General features: G+C 31.9%; 1 protein-coding gene across 3 annotated transcripts; it reads left to right on the top strand.

Annotated features, from left to right (window-relative positions):
• The first annotated feature begins 506 nt into the window (after positions 1 to 506).
• LOC126838137 (uncharacterized) lies at positions 507 to 16,554 on the top strand. Of its 3 annotated transcripts, none has more exons than XM_050572312.1 (7): positions 507 to 701; positions 9,082 to 9,176; positions 9,386 to 9,586; positions 11,794 to 12,427; positions 14,019 to 14,353; positions 14,806 to 14,972; positions 15,349 to 16,554. In XM_050572312.1, the coding sequence occupies exons 2-7, from the start codon at positions 9,096 to 9,098 to the stop codon at positions 15,578 to 15,580; spliced, it is 1,650 nt and encodes a 549-aa protein (XP_050428269.1). In that variant the 5' UTR covers positions 507 to 701; positions 9,082 to 9,095; the 3' UTR covers positions 15,581 to 16,554. The 3 variants fall into 3 exon arrangements, with proteins under 3 accessions (XP_050428269.1, XP_050428263.1, XP_050428255.1); XM_050572306.1 differs by having other exon boundaries at positions 508 to 705; XM_050572298.1 differs by lacking the exon at positions 507 to 701 and adding an exon at positions 8,553 to 8,963.
• Positions 16,555 to 18,499: the final 1,945 nt, after the last annotated feature.

The following is an 18,499-nucleotide window of genomic DNA, read 5'->3' as shown; positions in this document are numbered from 1 at the left end:
AGTTTCCTTTGTTAAGGATTGGGGTTTTCTTTGGATTGTCAGCGTAGGTATACTGGTAGGACTATGTCTGAAAAATATTCCATTCAAATTTGGAGCTCATTCGATAATTTTTGAAAAATAGAGCACTTTATATTTAAAGTTAGGAAGTATGTACATTTGTATAGGTATTTTTCTCGATTTTGAAGCGGAAGGGATGATTTTTTTTACATTTTTAGTCTTATAAAATACTTATGTAAATTAATAAAATTTCTCTAAAAACAAAAACTACAAAAATTGCAAAATTATTTATAAAACAGGAAGCGCGAGTGTCCTATCGCAGACCACGCTTTATATCTTAATATATTGTTTAAGTTTGTACATTTTTTTTTTGTTTTTGTCTGAATTTTTTTCCCTCCCGTATTTCGTTTGGCGGCAACCTAAGGAAATTACATGTGTGGTAATCACACAACGTGTATGGGATCACTTGTTTTAACTGAAAGCCCGGCGGACGCGAAACAGCGTTCCGGCAGAGCGCAGATCTGTATGGATCCGTGGGCATCATCGTGCGTTGCCATACAGGTTTGCATAGTAAACCATTAGCGGTTGTGTGTGCTACATGTGTGTACGTTCCGACTAACTGTTTAGACCTAATTCGCTAACGTCGTTTTTATTTATTTATCATTATTTTGTTGTTGTTTTTTTTTTCGAGAAAACAAAATTAAGTAGGTAAGTACCTCGTAGTCAAATTAATTAAGCCCGAAGCTTCTATAAAATAAAAATAAAAAATTAGTTCAACAATTCTAAGCGGTCGGTACCAAAAGATGTCAAGTTTTTTTTTCATGCAGAATTAATCAACGAGACCTTTGTCTTTACTGTGTTTGTTATGTCATAATCTTTTATCAATTTACAAATAAGATGTCCAATAGAATTATCGAACGTTATCCGTGAGAATTTTAGTTGCTAAAAATATCATTTTCATTTTGAACTACTGTATAATTATTATTAAAGAAATCTTTTTCGTCCTTTTGACACTTGATTAGTTGACAATATATTGTTAAATGACGGTAAAAGTTTATATAATTTATATTTATACTTTTTTTTTTTTTTAAATAAAGTAACCGACAATTTTAAAAATTTAATTTAAGATTATTAATTATAAATTACCTATACAATGAACATCATATACAATTTGAGGATAGTGGGATGTTTGTCTACAAACATCTTACACTGTAACTACTAAATTTTGCATCGAACTTACATTATATTTACAGTTTTTTTATGTTCTACTACGTTCACAAATCGACGATAGATTTTTTTTATTCTAAATTTTACACCGTTCAAAATTAATTATCATTACTTAGAGTTAACGCGGCAATGCTTGCGCATAATATTCGTTCGTTCACACCGACTTTTCCGTTAAGTCGATTTATCGACTTTAATCTATACTTTACGTTTGTAGAGATCATGTTTCAGTACAGACTTGTAAGTAGCTGGTATAGTATTTCTTACAAATTTTGCACTAAACCAAATATCGTTTGTAAAATTCAAAATATGAATTTATCAGTTTTTAACAAGAACATACAGCATACTATCAATTAGGTATGAAATATTTTAGTAATTCAAACGAAAATATTATTAACTCGTCCAAAGAAAAATGGCAAATGTATGCAAGTAAAAATTAGTTAACTATAAATAGTAATTTAATTCAGCCCAATTTTATTTTGTATTACTAATTATTTTAGTGTGAACGTATTAAACGCTAAATTGTACATGTATAATATATACTAGATTATAAAAAAAAAAGATATAATTAATTTTAATTTGACGTATTGTTCTACCCTTTTACTTTAGAAGGGTCGAATTTTTTAATTTTTTAATTAAGTTAAAAATAACAAAATTGGCCTTACATTTAAAACAAAATTAATTCATAAATATTAACAGAATTTTAATGATTTGCTAAATTAATTTCATTTGAATTTTAAATTTGAAAATATTTATATACATAAACGGCCATTACTTTTCGAGAAAACTTGACACTTTTATGAAATATCTGAAAAACAAAATAGCCAAACCAAATTATAAGTACATTGTAGTTTGTACTTGATTTTAAGTGATTTTTCCACTATTTTGTATTTGTTGAATATTAAAAACACAAGAATAATAATCATTTTCTAGGAGATTTTAACCCTTCAAAATTTCATCTTTAATACTTCTCTTATCTTTACTAATTTTCGAAAACGATTATGTTAAAACCTATGTTAATATATTATAATAGTACCTATTTATACGTCAAATAAATATATATTTACACAAAAATATGTCATTAAAAAACAGTAACATATAGATTTTTTTTCTCAACTTAATTTCTCTAATTAAACGAGCATTTATCAAACTTTAAGTGGTACTTAAGTATGGACAATGTAAATACATTTATATTTTGCTTCCAATTAATCAAATACCTACGTTTTAAAACTTTGAATTTAATGATTACCAATCGCAATAAAGTTCAGTACAACGATACATCAAGACCGGTCATTGCCCATAGAAAGTTAAAAACGGTCAGTGTGTTATAAAAGCATAGTCGACTAAAATCGGTGTACATAGTTTAATGTTTTTAGGTAACTGGTCATTATTGTCATTCGTCAAGTGAACACTTGTGCATCTAATACAACTTTCAGGTAGTTAACGGATAGTAATATTGTTTTCTCGAAGTTATTAGTTTTTAGAAGATTTACTAAGCATGCCGCTTAGGTTGACTCCATAAAAACAGATTTTTTTTTCTTTTTATTACTACGAATAATTTTTTACTTTCTTTTTTTTTAAACGGTATAAACAATAGTTACTACTTTCGGGACTGGCATTTAATAAAATATTTATATTACATAAATTGTGTTCTATGTTCCCGCAGCAATTTCGGATCAATAACCTATTAAATTTAACCATTTACAGGAAGTTTGAGAAAAACAACGGTTTCAAATTTAGTTGTACACATCATATTATATAAAATAATATATTGTATTTGACCCGAAGCCAATCAATAGATTGGCGTTTTTCCTGTATATTGTCGGTTAAAATAATTCAGTTATTATTTGATTATCATCGTTTCCCAATGAAATACTAATCATGTGTAAAATATATTTTGTTCGACATGTTTTGTTTTTTTTTTGTTAGTCATTTTTGTCTATTTTTATTTATTGGATAATAATTGTTTTTTTTTTTGCAACTTATCTCGTTTTTGTATATTTAGCCATTTCCGGTTGGCGTACCGCAGTGTGGTGTTCACATGAAAGATGCTAACTAGATTGTTAGATAATTAGAATGTAATAAATTATTATTGTTATAAGCATTGTTATAAATCAAATGTTTCGGTCGAGAGATTCTACTCTTCTCTCCGGACATTCGTGACTCTTTATTTTCAGCAAATCGTACGACCAACGATGAAAAAGTTAACAATAATAAAATATCCATGCAATACAATTAAATGCACGTGTAAATGCCTATTGTCTTAAACCGCAATGTTACAAGGTTCACTACGACTCAATCAATATATTAGACTTTTTAAAACCAGCTTTAAATAATTACTTACAAAGTTATTTTTGTTTAAAATTCAGGTAAATTTTAAACTTTATAACAAAGCTAAAAAATATATTTTTTTTTTTTAAATTTGTATTAAATTTAGCGTTGATTTTTAATATATTATCTAACATTAGTAATTAAGAATAGCATGCTGAAAATGTTGACTGGACGATAATCAGTTTTAGAAAATTCATTTAAAGCTATTAAAGTTTAAAATTAGGTAGAGTGTGATATTGTTTTAATGACGCATAAAGGACATCCAAACATTCATTTTTATGTATGTAGATAAAGCTCTAGAAACAAATTTAAATTGTACAAAATAGAATCTTTATTTTTTTCTTCAGCTCTTAAAAGGTCATTTAGCCCATTGCAGAATCACACATTTCCTTCCATTCATTTCGTTCTATCCAACGCTATTTCTTGGAAATTCTCCACTCCTAGTGTAGTTAAATCCTTTGCGACTTTATCAGATCATCGTTGTTTGGGTTCACCTAAGGATAAATGTAAACCCTTCGCTTGTGGTTTCCAATCAGGACTTCTATTGTGATCGTGTTAGACTTTAGTACGTGGCCCAGCCAGCTTGACTTACTCCAGTTATGTTTGGCTTTCCGAAGGCCTTATGAATCGCAAACAGAACAAATTAGAATAATATTGTATAATAGTGTAAAATAATAAAAACTAAAGTGTCTCTAAAAATAAAAGCTACGACATTGCAATTATTGCAAGAGAAAACTAGCGTCTTGTCCTTAATGAATCACCCTGCAGTAGGCCTACTGTTAAAAGTATCGCGTTCTTCCTTAATAGTAATTAACGAGTAATAATAATAGAGAACCGACGGTGACGTTACGTACTCGGATTTAATATTGGTTAAAGCCGTTTGCGGGTCAGGTACCTTTTCAAGTATAAATATGGACACGGGATCGGCGATCGGGCAAAGTTTCTTTATCTCCCGTTTCGACCAGACCGGTCAGTTTGTTTAGAAAGTATTTTGTTTTTTTCACATGTACTCGACAAATACATGGGTAGCAGCTTAACGTGTAACTTATGTACTTACTCCGGTTACCGGTGGTAATAGTAATATTCCCATACAAGATAAAGTCACACATATCGAGCGAGTTCTGTCACCGCGTGACGCCAACCTGTTGAACACGGTTAATCGTTTAAATGTTTTTGTACTTAATCAACAATCATAATTGTCGTTAGGTCTAGATTATTGCGTAGGTATGCGGCATTCGATAGCATAATGTAAGTAATTATACTTAAACGTGTATTAGTTGCAAAAGTTATGTGTACAAAACGGTTAATCGTCTCGACGTTACAGCTATTTATATTATGTGTGCAATTTTTACGCAATAAAGCATGATTTTTTTTTTGCATTACACTGTGTTCTTACGGAGAAAGTGGTTAGGAAAATATTTTTTCAAAACCAAAAACCCTGGCAACATAGATTTTCAATCGAAATTTTACAACAAGAGCCCGAGGAATGTAATGATTTCAAAATCCGGGAATTCAATAAAACGTTTTAGAATTATTTTTAAAACAACATGGAAAACAATCCAGCCTATAGTTTTAAACGGATACAACTCTAAAATTAGGTATTTGTTCAAATAAATATGTGCTCTTTTAATGAAGTTTTAAATTAGTCCCCCCCCCTTCTAATTGAAATATCTTGCGCTGTCAGTAATTAAAATAATATAATTAGGTTACGTTAAGTTTCAAGCCCCTCACCGGGTTTGACAAAAAAAAAAAATAATAAAGATGGGTTAGGTTAGGATAGTATTGAGTGTTGCACCTATTTTTATAACTCGAACAATAAATATTTTTTTATTTATTCAAAATTGTCATGACATTTTTTTATTTTTTTATAATCCGACTGTTAGAAATTGTTGTTTTGATCGCACAGCACGTCGGTAAACCTAAAGATTTGTTCACCAGTTAATAAAAAAACATATTATTTAGTTATTAATATAAACTGTACGAAATTCAGCGATGACACGTAGTTCGGTGCTGGTGGTAAAACGAGACTTTAAGTTTAAAAATAATACAGAGTTCTACCCGGGAGGGCCGTTTACCCCTAATTTTGTCTGCTGAAAACAGTGGTTCCAAAAATCTAGTCATATCATCACAGTAATTCCTTTCTCCATTTTTTGGGTGAAGACATGTAAAAAACAAAAAACTAACGTTATATTGACTGACTCTATTACTAACGCTAATCGCCGTGTAGTATATTATATTATGCGCTGCTCGAGATGAGGAATTGGCTATAACGTTATTTTTATTATTATTAGAATAATAAAACATATGCCGTATACAGGGTGAGCCATTAAACGTAATTACACCAAACATCTCTTGAAATAATTGAGATTTTGTAGTTACTTTCTTTTTGAAAAAAGCGTTTGTTTGTGTTATTTTTTAATATCATAAAATTACTAGATATTTAAATGTGTTTAGAGATTTTTCCAGAGCTCTGATGACTTTAAAAAAAAAAGTAACGTTTATATTTTATTAATGTTGTTCTATATTGAGAATAACTTTGTGAAAATTTTGACTGACTATGAATAACTACTTTAAAATGAATTACACAAAACTGGTTATGGACCAGTAAAAATGTTCAGCAAATCATTTTTAGGTTAAAAATGTAATAAAATACAAACGCTAACGTTTAAATTTTAAAAGTTGATTGAAAGAACTCTACTAAAATAAAAAGAAATTCGAATACCGCGTAATACTGTAAAATAACCTAAGCTGAAATGTCTTTAAAAATTAAAAAAACTACTAATTTGAAATCGTTTTCATAAAAATTGAGTGTCCTGCGTTAAACGAACCACCCTGTACATTGCGCGGGTTCATGTGTGAGCGTGTGGTAAACAGACCGTAATTAATTGAAGACAAAAAAAGGAAAACGGATAGCACAAACGATGCATGCATATCATGTGCATTGCATTATAACGTTATAATATGATTTGATGAGTGAAATTCGAAAAAAATCATTACAGAAATATCCTAGTGTTCGTTTGCAATCAGATGGGTACACTTAAAACGGTTAAAAAGGCTTAACATAATAAGTCGACTTCCGCACAAGAAAAAAAATATATTTATATTCTTCAGATACACTGATAATGTGATAAAAATGATTTTCACAAAGTTCGTATGATATTAATTAAATATTTTGGCTAATCTTTAGCAAGGTAACAAGGATACAAAAAAACAGATTTTTCTTTGAGACTTAAAAGTTACTATTTTTTCTTACGTTTTAACCAACACATTAAAACCGAATTTTGATCACGTGGATGATTTTCGGATATATCCGTGTCAATGGATACGGTTATATCCGAAAACCATCCACGTGTTTTTTCAACCCGTGAAAGCTTCAACTCATTCAAACTGTATTTTTAATTATGTTTTTCTAGTTAGGTAGGTCCTAAACCTATTAATAAAACACATTTTTAAAATATCAAAAAATTACTTTAAACTAATTTTTGCCGTTGTCATAATTTTTATAGGAAAACATTAAACGTTTTCAATAATATTAGTAAAACATTTGGTAATTTGTATTTTATCTGTAACGATACATAACTGACGATGCAAAAATATACTTCTAAATTATAAAATTTTACAACAATTGTTGTAATACTTTAAAATTTATCGTAAAAAAAAAAATGTAATCATATTTTGGCGGGAAACCAAGTATGTTTCCATTATAATTACTAAATATTACTAATATATTTGTTTTTTATTTTTAATAATACTATGATTAATATTCTAGTTCTGAAAATAAGGAGGAATAATATGTTTTTAATTAACATTTTTTTAAAAATAATTTTGCATCTCTGTACTAGATTATGTGAGATTTTGGCTGCTTGACGATTTATACAAAACGATAATATAAACTCAGTTCCTGTTGTTTTTAAACAATTATAGACAATTGTAAAGCGTTCGGTAGAGTTTGTTGGGCGCGGACATGTGCATCAATAAAAACGACAGGGAAGCTTTTAAATTAACGTTTCCTATTGGATGGTCATAACTCATAAATATATATATATATTCAACGTCATTGGTAAAAATGGGCAACAAAATAATGGTTATCGTACAAAACGATAGTATGTTATTACTTATCTAATGATTAGAAATAAATGCGTAATTGTTGTACGCAATTAAAACCGGAAATCGTTCAATTAAAAAATCGTTTAGGCTTGTTTGGATTCCATTACACTGGAAACAGAACGACGAATACACTATGGTATATTAGACCTGTTCTTTTAGAAATGGTTTGTACAAATTTTCAGAGGTCTAAGTATTTTAACCGACTGCATATGAACAAAAAAAAAAGTCCACTCATAATTTCGCCACAAAATTTTAATTTGAACGTTTCTCAAAGCACTTAATTTTGCCAATTCAGTTAACGCAGACAGTATAACAATAGTTTTTTACAGTTAAGGAAAAGTTCTACTAAGATCAGACCTAACAAAAATCGGTAACAAAAAAACCCATTCGAACTAAGAGCGCAGAGGAGGTTCAATAAAACAGTTAAAGTTTTTTTGCATTTTTCCCCCAAAAAAATCATAATTCAGTATTTTCGAAGCTTTAATATTATTCCGAATAAATTCGAATAAATTTAATACATTTCTCAAAAATTAATTAGCAATCCCCCCCCCCCGAAAATGTTAAATGGGAAGGAGTAATTATGCTGTGTGACATTGGCTGGTCCAATTTCAGTTCTATAAAAAGATAAGAATTTTTTCACCTCTTTACTGGGTCATGTGAAACTCTATTTTTATTTACAAAAATTCAGTTTTCTTTTTTTAATTATAATAAACTACACGTGAATACTTTTTCATGACTTTTTCATAACATAAACGCAATTACATTACATCTAAAAAGACAAAAATAAATAGTTTCCGATATAACCTAGTATAAAGCAACCACACAACTAGTACAACTTTGGTCTTAAACGTCCAGATGTAAGGACCGCTTTCAATCTCCTTCAAGTCGACTTATATTTTTATTCTTTTTGCGGCCCATTTTGAAAATCTACCAAAACCGTGTTTTTTAAACCCGGTCTAATGGTATAACAATATTATTTTGAAGTATAACATGGGTGCGGTTGCTCAAAGAGGCGCCAATTTTAGGTTTGAATCCGGTCTGACCTATTTGGAGGGATTCGGTCCTTTATATTTTCGCCATACCTAACCGGAAGGTCGCACAGTTTCATTTGACGCCACAGCGACACGTCACACGCTGAACCTTACACGCATAGTCGGGCGGTTTCTGATCTCTAATAAAAATTTATAGACACAGTCTGTAATAATATTATGACTTATTCACTTTAGTTGTTGACCGAAGGTCTTACAGTGTACATGGCCGCCGTTTTGATTTCGTCATGTTTGTTTTTGCTAAATTATTTACCGGTAAATAAAAATAACGTTCAATATAACCGCAACGACTTATTTAATTAATTTTATTTCAAATACAGTTTTTATTTGCATTATTATACTATTATGGTTTTTTTTATTGTGGTGGTTTCAGATAATACCAACACTATGGTGCTCGACATCGATAAGAAGCCGGACAAACAACTGATAATTAAAATGGCCGGTTATTTAGAAAAAAAGGGTAGAATGGTAGGTCACACCGTTATTATAATTTTTTTTTTTTATAATTATTTAATTATTTAAATACTAATTATTAATTATTTAATTACTTTTAATTAGTTCTCACACAGAATTTTTTTTAACCCCCTACCCCTCTCATCGTTAAATTACGAATAATTTATTTTTAATAAAGTACACGTGCTTTATTTTTTGACGTTTTAATTATTATTTTTTTTTAGCGAGTAGTCGGCGTTCGTCGTTGGAAAAAAAGATGGTGTGTACTCGAGGGAAAACTCTTGTTGTACTTCAAAACTCAGCTGGAATATTCGCATCATTTGTCGCCTTGCAGAGGTTCGGTCAACATGGGCCTAGTCCTATCCATCACCCCACGCGGCCCGTGTCAGATACAAATCGTCACTAGATCTCAAATTATCGTATTTGTGAGTACCAATTTTTTACTTGGTCAAAATATTGACCAAAACAAAAAAAAATGTTTTAAATAAAAATAACCATAATAAAATGTTTTCAATAACATACATATTGTACAACTCAATTTGTTTGAATTAACAACAAAAGCAGAAGTTGTTTTTTGAACAATAACCCAATTACATCTAATTAAAAAAAAAAAATGTTTCACCCAATCAAAATCTCCTCTCGGAATTTCTCTAATTTATACAAAACAACAATAGGAAATCTCTTTAAAACCCTAAAAACTCCAACATTAATAACTAAAACTAATTTTGAGATTACTTCTGAATTATAACAGTCATAATTTTGGAAAATTATTCAAACTAGATTTCCTAGAGAAAAGTTGAGGCTATTTTCAGATCCAGTGAAATAGCATTCCAAAAATTAGTTGTATGTTTTGGTTCTCGTTCCAAAACTGTGTTGTACAAAATAAGTAAAAATAATTAAAAATAAATCGTTTTGTTTAGTATTTACTAATTATAATTTAAAAAAAAAAAGAATCTATATTTTGCTATAAAACTATTATTAATTTTATAACCTGTGGAACGGTACATCTTATTTTTATTACTAATGTTAATTTGAATTATTTAATTCCGTTTTGTATTTCACTATAAAATATGTCAACATAAAATTGTCGAACGCGTTTATTCCATCGGTAATTATCTAATTGGGACAGCAGTAAATATTGATCGGAATTTCAGTATAATTATTTCATTATATGTTAATATTTTACAGTAAATCCCAATTAGTTTTATTCATAAAAATAAATTAAAAGATCTCAAGTGGCCAGAATATAAGTTGTTAAACCATGTCATTAATAAAAATTATATATATTATTATTATTATATTCAACATTATCAGAATTCTTGTTTAAGTTTATACCAATCATAATAAAAAGTCTAGAAACAAATATTCTTGCTTGGGCTTATTTAAATATTTAGGCGATGTCCTCGTTTTAATTTTTTTATTACAATATATTACTAGATCGCACAAAACTATTGGTTTCATAAACTTTTATTGTATAGCATTGTAACTAGTTCAAATATACGGTTTTGTGCTAAGGTAGTTGCTGGGATAAAAAAAGTATTCAATTTTTCTCTTGAAGGAAAGGCATTGTAACGTGAACATGTCTTACGATCAGCTGATTTTCTGTCTCATATTAATCATATTTTATCAGCTATTCAGGAATTAACAATTTTCCCTCGTCACCAGACCATTCTTCACCTCATCCCACCAATCAATAGTCCGCCCTTTTCTTTCCCAAAGTGTCATAAAAGCATCACTCAAATTTTCAACCGACCCCAGCCATAACACCTAATGATGTCCAATTATTGCATACAACAGATTACAAGAGATTTCTAAAGAAAATCAGAGATTATTGAAAATTACTAACTTTAGATTACCAAAGATTTTCATATATTTGTACCCTCATAACCATTGCGCCGGTTTACCTTCTGCCTATATGCTGCACTCGTCGCAGTCACCTGAATAAGTGGGTAATACGCTTAATTGAAACGTATAACATCATCGTGACTTATTGCAGCAAAGTATAGGGAACAACACGATGGCAAATACCCTAATTTAAAAAGGTTAAAGTCACCGCCTATCTCTTAGTATCAACTTTTACACATCACTTGTAACGTGGACATATTTTTGGACTGGGGTTAACTATAATTAGTATGATCGCGACACGGGAAGGTTAGATTAGGTCAAGTAAGGTTAGACGTCTAGTAAAATGAGGAAAGGGAAAATAAAAAAGTGTAAGTGAGGGAAGCAGAAGAGAGGGAAGTTGAAAAAAAAGAAAAGTGAGACAGCTGATAATGGCTGTCTTTAGCGACTGATGGTTAATCTAAAATAAGCGTTATCGCGACACCGAAAAATGAAAGTGAAGGAAAAGGAAAATTATGGGAGGGGAGAGGAGAGGAGAAAAAAACACATCTACGATTCTATGTTTTCCGTGTAGTGGAAAAATTAAAATTGTTCATCTTTTTCTTGAACAAAGACTTTGGACCATGAGCATGATTTATGATCAGTCGATTCTCTTATCAGGGAATAATCGATTTTCCCTCATCACCATCCCCTTCCCATTTCAGTTCCAAAAGCGTCACGCGAACTTTCAACAGGCCCTCGTCCAGCTGATAGGTCACACTGCAATGACGAATCGCGTTTTATTTTTCAGAGAACTAAATCTAAAAGTAACCAAGAAGCGTGGTTGACGATGCTACAGGACGCCAGGAATAGCTGTAACCAATCGTGCGTGCGGCCCAGGAACAGGGTGTCGGTGGTGGAAAGACAGTGTCGATTGTCGGTGGAATCCAACGGCATGGCGATTAACCAAGCCAAGTACGGCAGAACGCTGAAAGAGTCATTCGATGATATTTACTTTGAGCTGAGCAACAAGAACGGGCTTCGTGCGGCTGGTTCGAGGCGGGTCCTGAGGAAGGCCGAGTCGGATAACCGGGTCAGCTTCTACAGAGAGCCCCGGGGGATGACGGTCGAAGTGGCCGGTGGAGGCAGTGACAAAGAGTCGTGTCGGTCGAGAAGTTTGTCCTACGAAAGCATATATTTTAAGCCCCAAGACCATTGTGCAGACTCGGTGTTGCCGGTGACGGTTGCAGCTAAGTCGCGCAGTTGTCAAGAGTTATCCGCCACGCCGGAAAACATTATCCGGTCGGTAAAGAAACGCACGGATGCCGTTTCCAAGAGAATGAGTAGGTCCATTCCGTTTACCCAGAAACACGACCACGAAGACTCCGACTCGGACGATTACGACTACATTGAGGTGTACGGCATCAAGCACAAGTACAATGCAGGTAAGTCGAACTCTCTTCTTCTAGAGCTTTAAGTTGGATTAAATATCTCTGCCTCTAACCACTCTACCTTCTATTTTCATTCCCCGAGTGCACTTTTGACTTAAACGATCATCTTTGACTGTGTCCACCCCATACCGTCTAGGGTGACCTATTTAGGCTTAACGGCCATATATTTATTACTTCCGTACTTACTGTATAACCCTTACAAACATTTTGCACGATAGCACAAAACTCTATTAGTTCCATAAACTTTTATTGTACCTATAGCATAATGTGACTAGTTCAAGTGTACGGTTTAAGAAACTAATAAAGTTGTGTGCGACTAATGACCGTTCATAGTTCAGGTAATTGCTAGGATGAAACAAAATTCTTTAATCTTTCCATTGAACCAAAGACATTGGTTCACAAAACACGTCTTACGACCAGTTTATTTTCTGTCTCCTATCAAACAAATCTTATCAGTTACCCTTCAGCGTCATCTAATCATTACCTCATTCACACTCGTCACTTTCCCCATTTTTGTGTCACAAAATCTTCACCCTTAGAAAGGGGTCTTCTCCTATTTATTTTCCTTACCAGGACATTCTTCGAGTTTTAGTTTGACCTCTTGACATCGCCTGCTCACTCGAGTCGTTAGACACATTACACAAACACACACACAATTTACAAACCTACCATTACATTATAGTTGGCTGATCATCTATGAATAAACTACAAATCCGCGAAACCATTAGAATATGAGTTATTCAATTTTAAAATTATAATTATCAATTTTGTGTATTACCCGTTGCGATTAACTGTTGCCGGGAAATTCTAATGACTTTTGTATACCTAATGTATATATTATTATAATAATTAAAACCTGGAATGCATGTTACGAATATGACGTCGTTTACGGAGAACAAATGACGTCATTAGGGACAGACTTGCAGAATATTACTCAATGAGAACCGATAGGTCGTGTTCACCTTGTTATTGCTCCGAGGTTCAACCAGTCTCATTTCGAATAATTTATTTAGTCAAACAACACAACTACATATATTTATAGTAACATGAAACAAATATGTATTACAAGAGAAAATGTTTAAAGTTCAGTTTTTTATACATAATAAAAAAAATATCGAAGCAAAAACTGAAAAATATAACTTTCCTTATAAATTGTTTAGCGGTATAATACAAAATTGTAAGTATTTCGATTTTCTGGTCAGGTGGCACTGCTGAGAGCCTTCCTATTCACACACTATGCCATTGCATCGTTGTCACCAGACTTGCTGATTATACATGTTTTGTCAAATTTTTTGTAACACTTTAAAATAGAGATTTTTGTTTTCTTCAAAATGTAAATATTATAGTGGTGTATATTGTGCAACAAGTGTACAGCAAGAACTAGTCAATTTTTAACTGTTATCAATATATTATACTCCTTTACTCTAAATCTATAATAATTGAGGTGTATAGAGCGAGAGAAGTTAACCCACAGGCCACAAATCTATTATTTCAAGAAAAAAACAAATTATAATGTTTAAATACCAATTCCAAAAAAAAAACCATAAGATCTGCCATTTAGTGGACCATTTTATTTTTCATTTAGGTATTACACGCGTAGAAGAGACTGAAGAATTTCACGGTTCTCATCCCGACCTCGGGCCAACCGAAGTCTGCGACTCCGGCGGCACTTCCGAACCGGAAGAACTACCCATTAGAAAAATAGTAATGGAAAAGCCCGACATACACATGAGCCTCGAGACAGATTCTTCCGAATCGGATTTCCGGTTGAAATCATCAAACGAACCAACCACCGCCGGAACGGAAGACGACGGACGACCACCTCCGTTGCCGATAAAAAAAAAATTCACACGAATCGACGACCAGAACGTGCAAGTCGAAAAACGTCTAATGGCCGACGGTTTGCACGTTTACAAACAGGTGGGTGTACTTCATATCGTTAAAAATGTCGTATTGTAAGTTGTAACTTGTTGTACTTGAATTCTAACCACTGAACTCAGGTTATATGGAACGCGTATTCAGATAGAAAAATGTCCCGAACTGGGAGGCAGTTATTTGGGGAACCAATTTATGGAACGACTATAGGCAATACGCGTTCTATAAATTGAGTTCAGTGGTCCTGCCCGGCTCTAGAGGGCCGAATGATAAGACAAGCCGGTGTTATTTTTCTTATGTACAAATTTAAGCGAATTTTAGTGTTCAAAAACGCCAAGTTGGATTTTATTTCGACAGTTTACTAGAGTGTCCCTCAATAAGAACAAATACAAGATGACAATTATTATTTTAAGAGTGATTTACTGTATTGTCCTGACTTAATAAATCGTCCTGTACGCAGATTCCCAAGGTATAATCATTTGTTTTTGATGTTTCAGAACGCCGAAGAAGTGATATACGACGTGCCCATTTTTCACGGTGAACTCATCGAACATTTCCGGCGGATGAGTATAGCATCTCCCGTGCAACAGCCGAGCAAGTGCACCAGATATGCGGACAACACGGATATCCACATGGATTCGTTGGAGCCCAGTTTGTTGTACGAGTGAGTCGTTTTGTTCGGGATTTATGCACCATATAACCAAACGTGTCCCACATGACGTTTAGAAAATATGAACATGCTTTTTAACACGATAATATTTATCTTAGACCGAGGGTCTACTGAGAAAATGTGTAGAATGTTTGAGAGTTATCTTTAGTGTCACGCTAAATTCTAAATGCTGATATTAAATTATAGTATAACATTGATAATGAAATAATCCAATAATTTCGATTTGTTTACCATACTTATGTCTAGGTACTCGATTTATGTATTATATTTATAACAAAGCCTGAAAACGTTATAGTGCTTTTATGCAAATTTCTATCTTTGGCTCGAAATCTCACGAATTTTTTGTTTTTTTTTTTCGGTGAACAAACAGGACTTTACACATGACGCCGGATTCGTTGGAAATATCTGCGGCGCTTCCTACCCACAAGAGATGGTCGGGCGACTCCGGGTTCCAATACGACGTGGTCGACGGTTGCAGCGGATTATCGCCGGTTCGGAACCACTTCGAAGATTCGTTGGAACCGGTCGTGGCCATGATTCACCACGACCGGAAAATATGGCAAAACGTGCCCAACATCAGTTCCACCGACTACTTCCGTTGACCGGAACCGGCATATTCCGTTTTCCATATTTTGTCAATTTCAAAAATGAGCTACTTAGGCAATCCAACGCGACTTTCCATTCGAATGCGGTATTTCGATAATATTTCAGGGGATTGAAAGTGGCAGCCGGGTTTTTCTTAAAACCCTTCTTAGCTTCTTAGCTTTATTTGGATATCATCAAGATATCATTTTTAACATACACATGTACAGTTATTTCTTACATGTGTAAAAGCCATTTTGGTGGTAAAAAAAATGCTCTCACTGTCACAAAATTGTGTGAATCTGGCAGGTCCAATTTCGATTTTGTATAAAACTATATGAATTTGCTGGCATCATTACCACAGATTAAATGAAACGTTTAATTTAATTTTTTGATTAATAAATTTATTGTTTCATTTATTCTGTGTCCTTGCTGGGTTATGTTGGAAACCGATTTTCATTTATCGCATCGAAGATAAAAATCAAGTTTTTTTTTTTAATTATATAAATTAAAAAGGTTTTCCACATTAAAACGCAATTTTTTTACACAACAAAATCTGTTTCCGACATAAAATGCGCTAAAAAGTAAGCCTTTTTTTATTATCTAAAAACTGACCGCTCTCAATCCTACTTAATATATGGATTTTTTTGTTATACTTAAGTCACTACCCACGCGACCGATTGTCTTTATTTGGTGCTATCTAAATGGTAAAACAATGAAAAATAATCATGTTTCAAAACCGACACACAAGTCTCGCTGGACTGTGGTCGAAAAGAGTTCCTTGTAAATGTAATATATGTAAATACATGCATGTATAAATAAATATATATTTTTTTTGACATGTACTTACCTGGACCATGTATATAGTTATTATTTCTAGTTAGTTGGATACATTTCATTTATTTTTTTACTGCTTAACTATAATTTGTATCACATAAAATAGCAGTACGGAAATCAAATTTCTTGATAAAATATACGTGTGATACGAAACGAATATTTGCACCGTCTTTGTGTGTATCTATCTAGAATAACATTGTAATCTCACATTTCACAAACAAATTAGCAGCTTTGAGGTTATCGCAACGACACCTTTGTGTGTAACTCTGCCGATAATATTATTGTTTTTACAATTGTGTATAGGTAGGTACATAAAATTAATATTTGTTTTATTGTGTTCGGAATGTAGCTATCGCATATTATAAAGAGTTGACAGAGTGTATCAAAAAGGAAGGTCGGCTATTAGGTTTATCCTATAAATATGTATTTTTCGTCCCTAAAAAATATTAAAAATTGAATTTAAGTATTTTTATTTTTATTTTGCAAAAACAAGTTTAAATATCAAAATTTTCGAGAAAAACATTCATCGTTCAAATAAATTGTAAAAAGATTTTACGGGGAACAATTTTTTTTCTCGGGTACACCGTTGTTTTTATTTGAAAAAAAAAATTGTTCATTTCAAATACACACAAACGAGTCAACAGTCAGGTCGTAGAGAAAATGTTATGACATTTCGTTATGTATGCAAACGTAAATTTGTGTTATAGAAAAAAAATATTGGACTTTTTTAATAACTAGACACACAAATAAGTAAATGGGAATACCTTAGTCTGGAAAATGTACAAAGTGACAAATGAATAATGTTGGTAAAATATAAAATTTAATAAAAAAAAAATGTTATTGTAAAATAATGTGTGTTATTAAAACCTGTAAGCTCATTTCCGACCATTGTACACAACAAACCAAATGACTAATCTAATATTAGTGTCCCTGAATTTTCATCGAATAGGCAACCACATTAACTTACTCGCCTTCCTGTCGTCTATCCTGGTACCATTATTGGTCTCGACATTTAGATTTCGCTAAACATATTGCTGAAATCCACACATAGTCTAAATTATAAACTATTATAATTTATAAATTTGTACAAAATAATATGTATATTACTAAATCTATAAAAAAAAAAATCAAGTAAAAGTTACTCTTTTACAATAAAAATACCTTGTTCGGTTTATTATCAGATGACTTTAAAAAATTGTACTGCCATAAGTTATTGAAGTTATTATTGAAATAAGTTAGAAACTTGAAAAGTTTAGTACGCAATTACTAGAAAACATTCCACCTGGTTTTAGTTATAAAAAACCCAAAAATGAAAATAATAATTTTATTAACTAAAAATTAATTCAATGATAATCTTACTAAATTTTCTATAGCGATTCTTTCAGCTGTTTTATTTATGATCTCAGCCGCAATACGATTAATTATTAAGTAATACATTAGAAAACATAAAAAACATGTATTTTACATTCATACTTTCTTCTTTAATATTTTCAAGTGCTTTTTCAAATTAGATTAAATAGAACTTAAATGTTTTAAAGGCTGCTCAGCGGTTTTATAGTGAATTTTCTATGGTAAAATACGTTTTTTACAATTTTAGGAGACGTTTAATTGTTAAAATGATTTGTCATAAGACACGGCCGTATTTTACTGTAGTTAGATTTTCTTAATGATTATATTATGCATACAAAATGACGACAGAGGTATTCTTATTTGTCTTAATTATTTATCTATTATAACGTGACGGGCTTTCACCCATGTAATAACTAAAACATTTGACAACTTGTTTAGTAGAATTAGTATTAAAAAGACTTAATTACAATAAGCATTTAATGTACTCCTTGAGAAGGTCCTCGTCGGCTAGTTCCGTCATACAGTTGATGGGTTCATTTTGTAGATGGTTGGTAGTAGAGAAGAGTTACTATAAGAAAGAGGTATAAAGAATTGAGGTTTGAATTGTCTACGCCGACAAGGAATTTTAAAGTTAAAAAGTATAAGAAGAGTGGGAGAGCAACGGATCCAGAAGCTATGTTTCGAAGACAGGATTAATGATTTTGAGAATTTGAACTGGAATTTCGTTGGATCGTTAGTACATTTTCGGAGCG

This window comes from Adelges cooleyi, unplaced genomic scaffold (assembly GCF_023614345.1).
Source record: "Adelges cooleyi isolate 19-005CV unplaced genomic scaffold, UGA_ACOO_1.1 ACOO_flye_CR_arks_rails_tigmint_CR_PRNA_108, whole genome shotgun sequence".
NCBI classification, from domain to species: Eukaryota; Metazoa; Arthropoda; class Insecta; order Hemiptera; family Adelgidae; genus Adelges; species Adelges cooleyi.
The sequence above is the reverse complement of the archived record's forward strand: the minus strand, read 5'-3'. Positions and strand labels throughout refer to the sequence as shown.

Bases quoted from the DNA above. Each gene is read 5' to 3' on its own strand.
- LOC126838137 (XM_050572298.1), top strand. From the start codon at position 8,936: ATGTTTGTTTTTGCTAAATTATTTACCG. The intron at 8,964-9,081 runs GTAAATAAAAAT...TGGTGGTTTCAG, and splicing joins TTTTGCTAAATTATTTACCG to ATAATACCAACACTATGGTG. The intron at 14,354-14,805 runs GTGGGTGTACTT...TTGATGTTTCAG, and splicing joins GTTTGCACGTTTACAAACAG to AACGCCGAAGAAGTGATATA.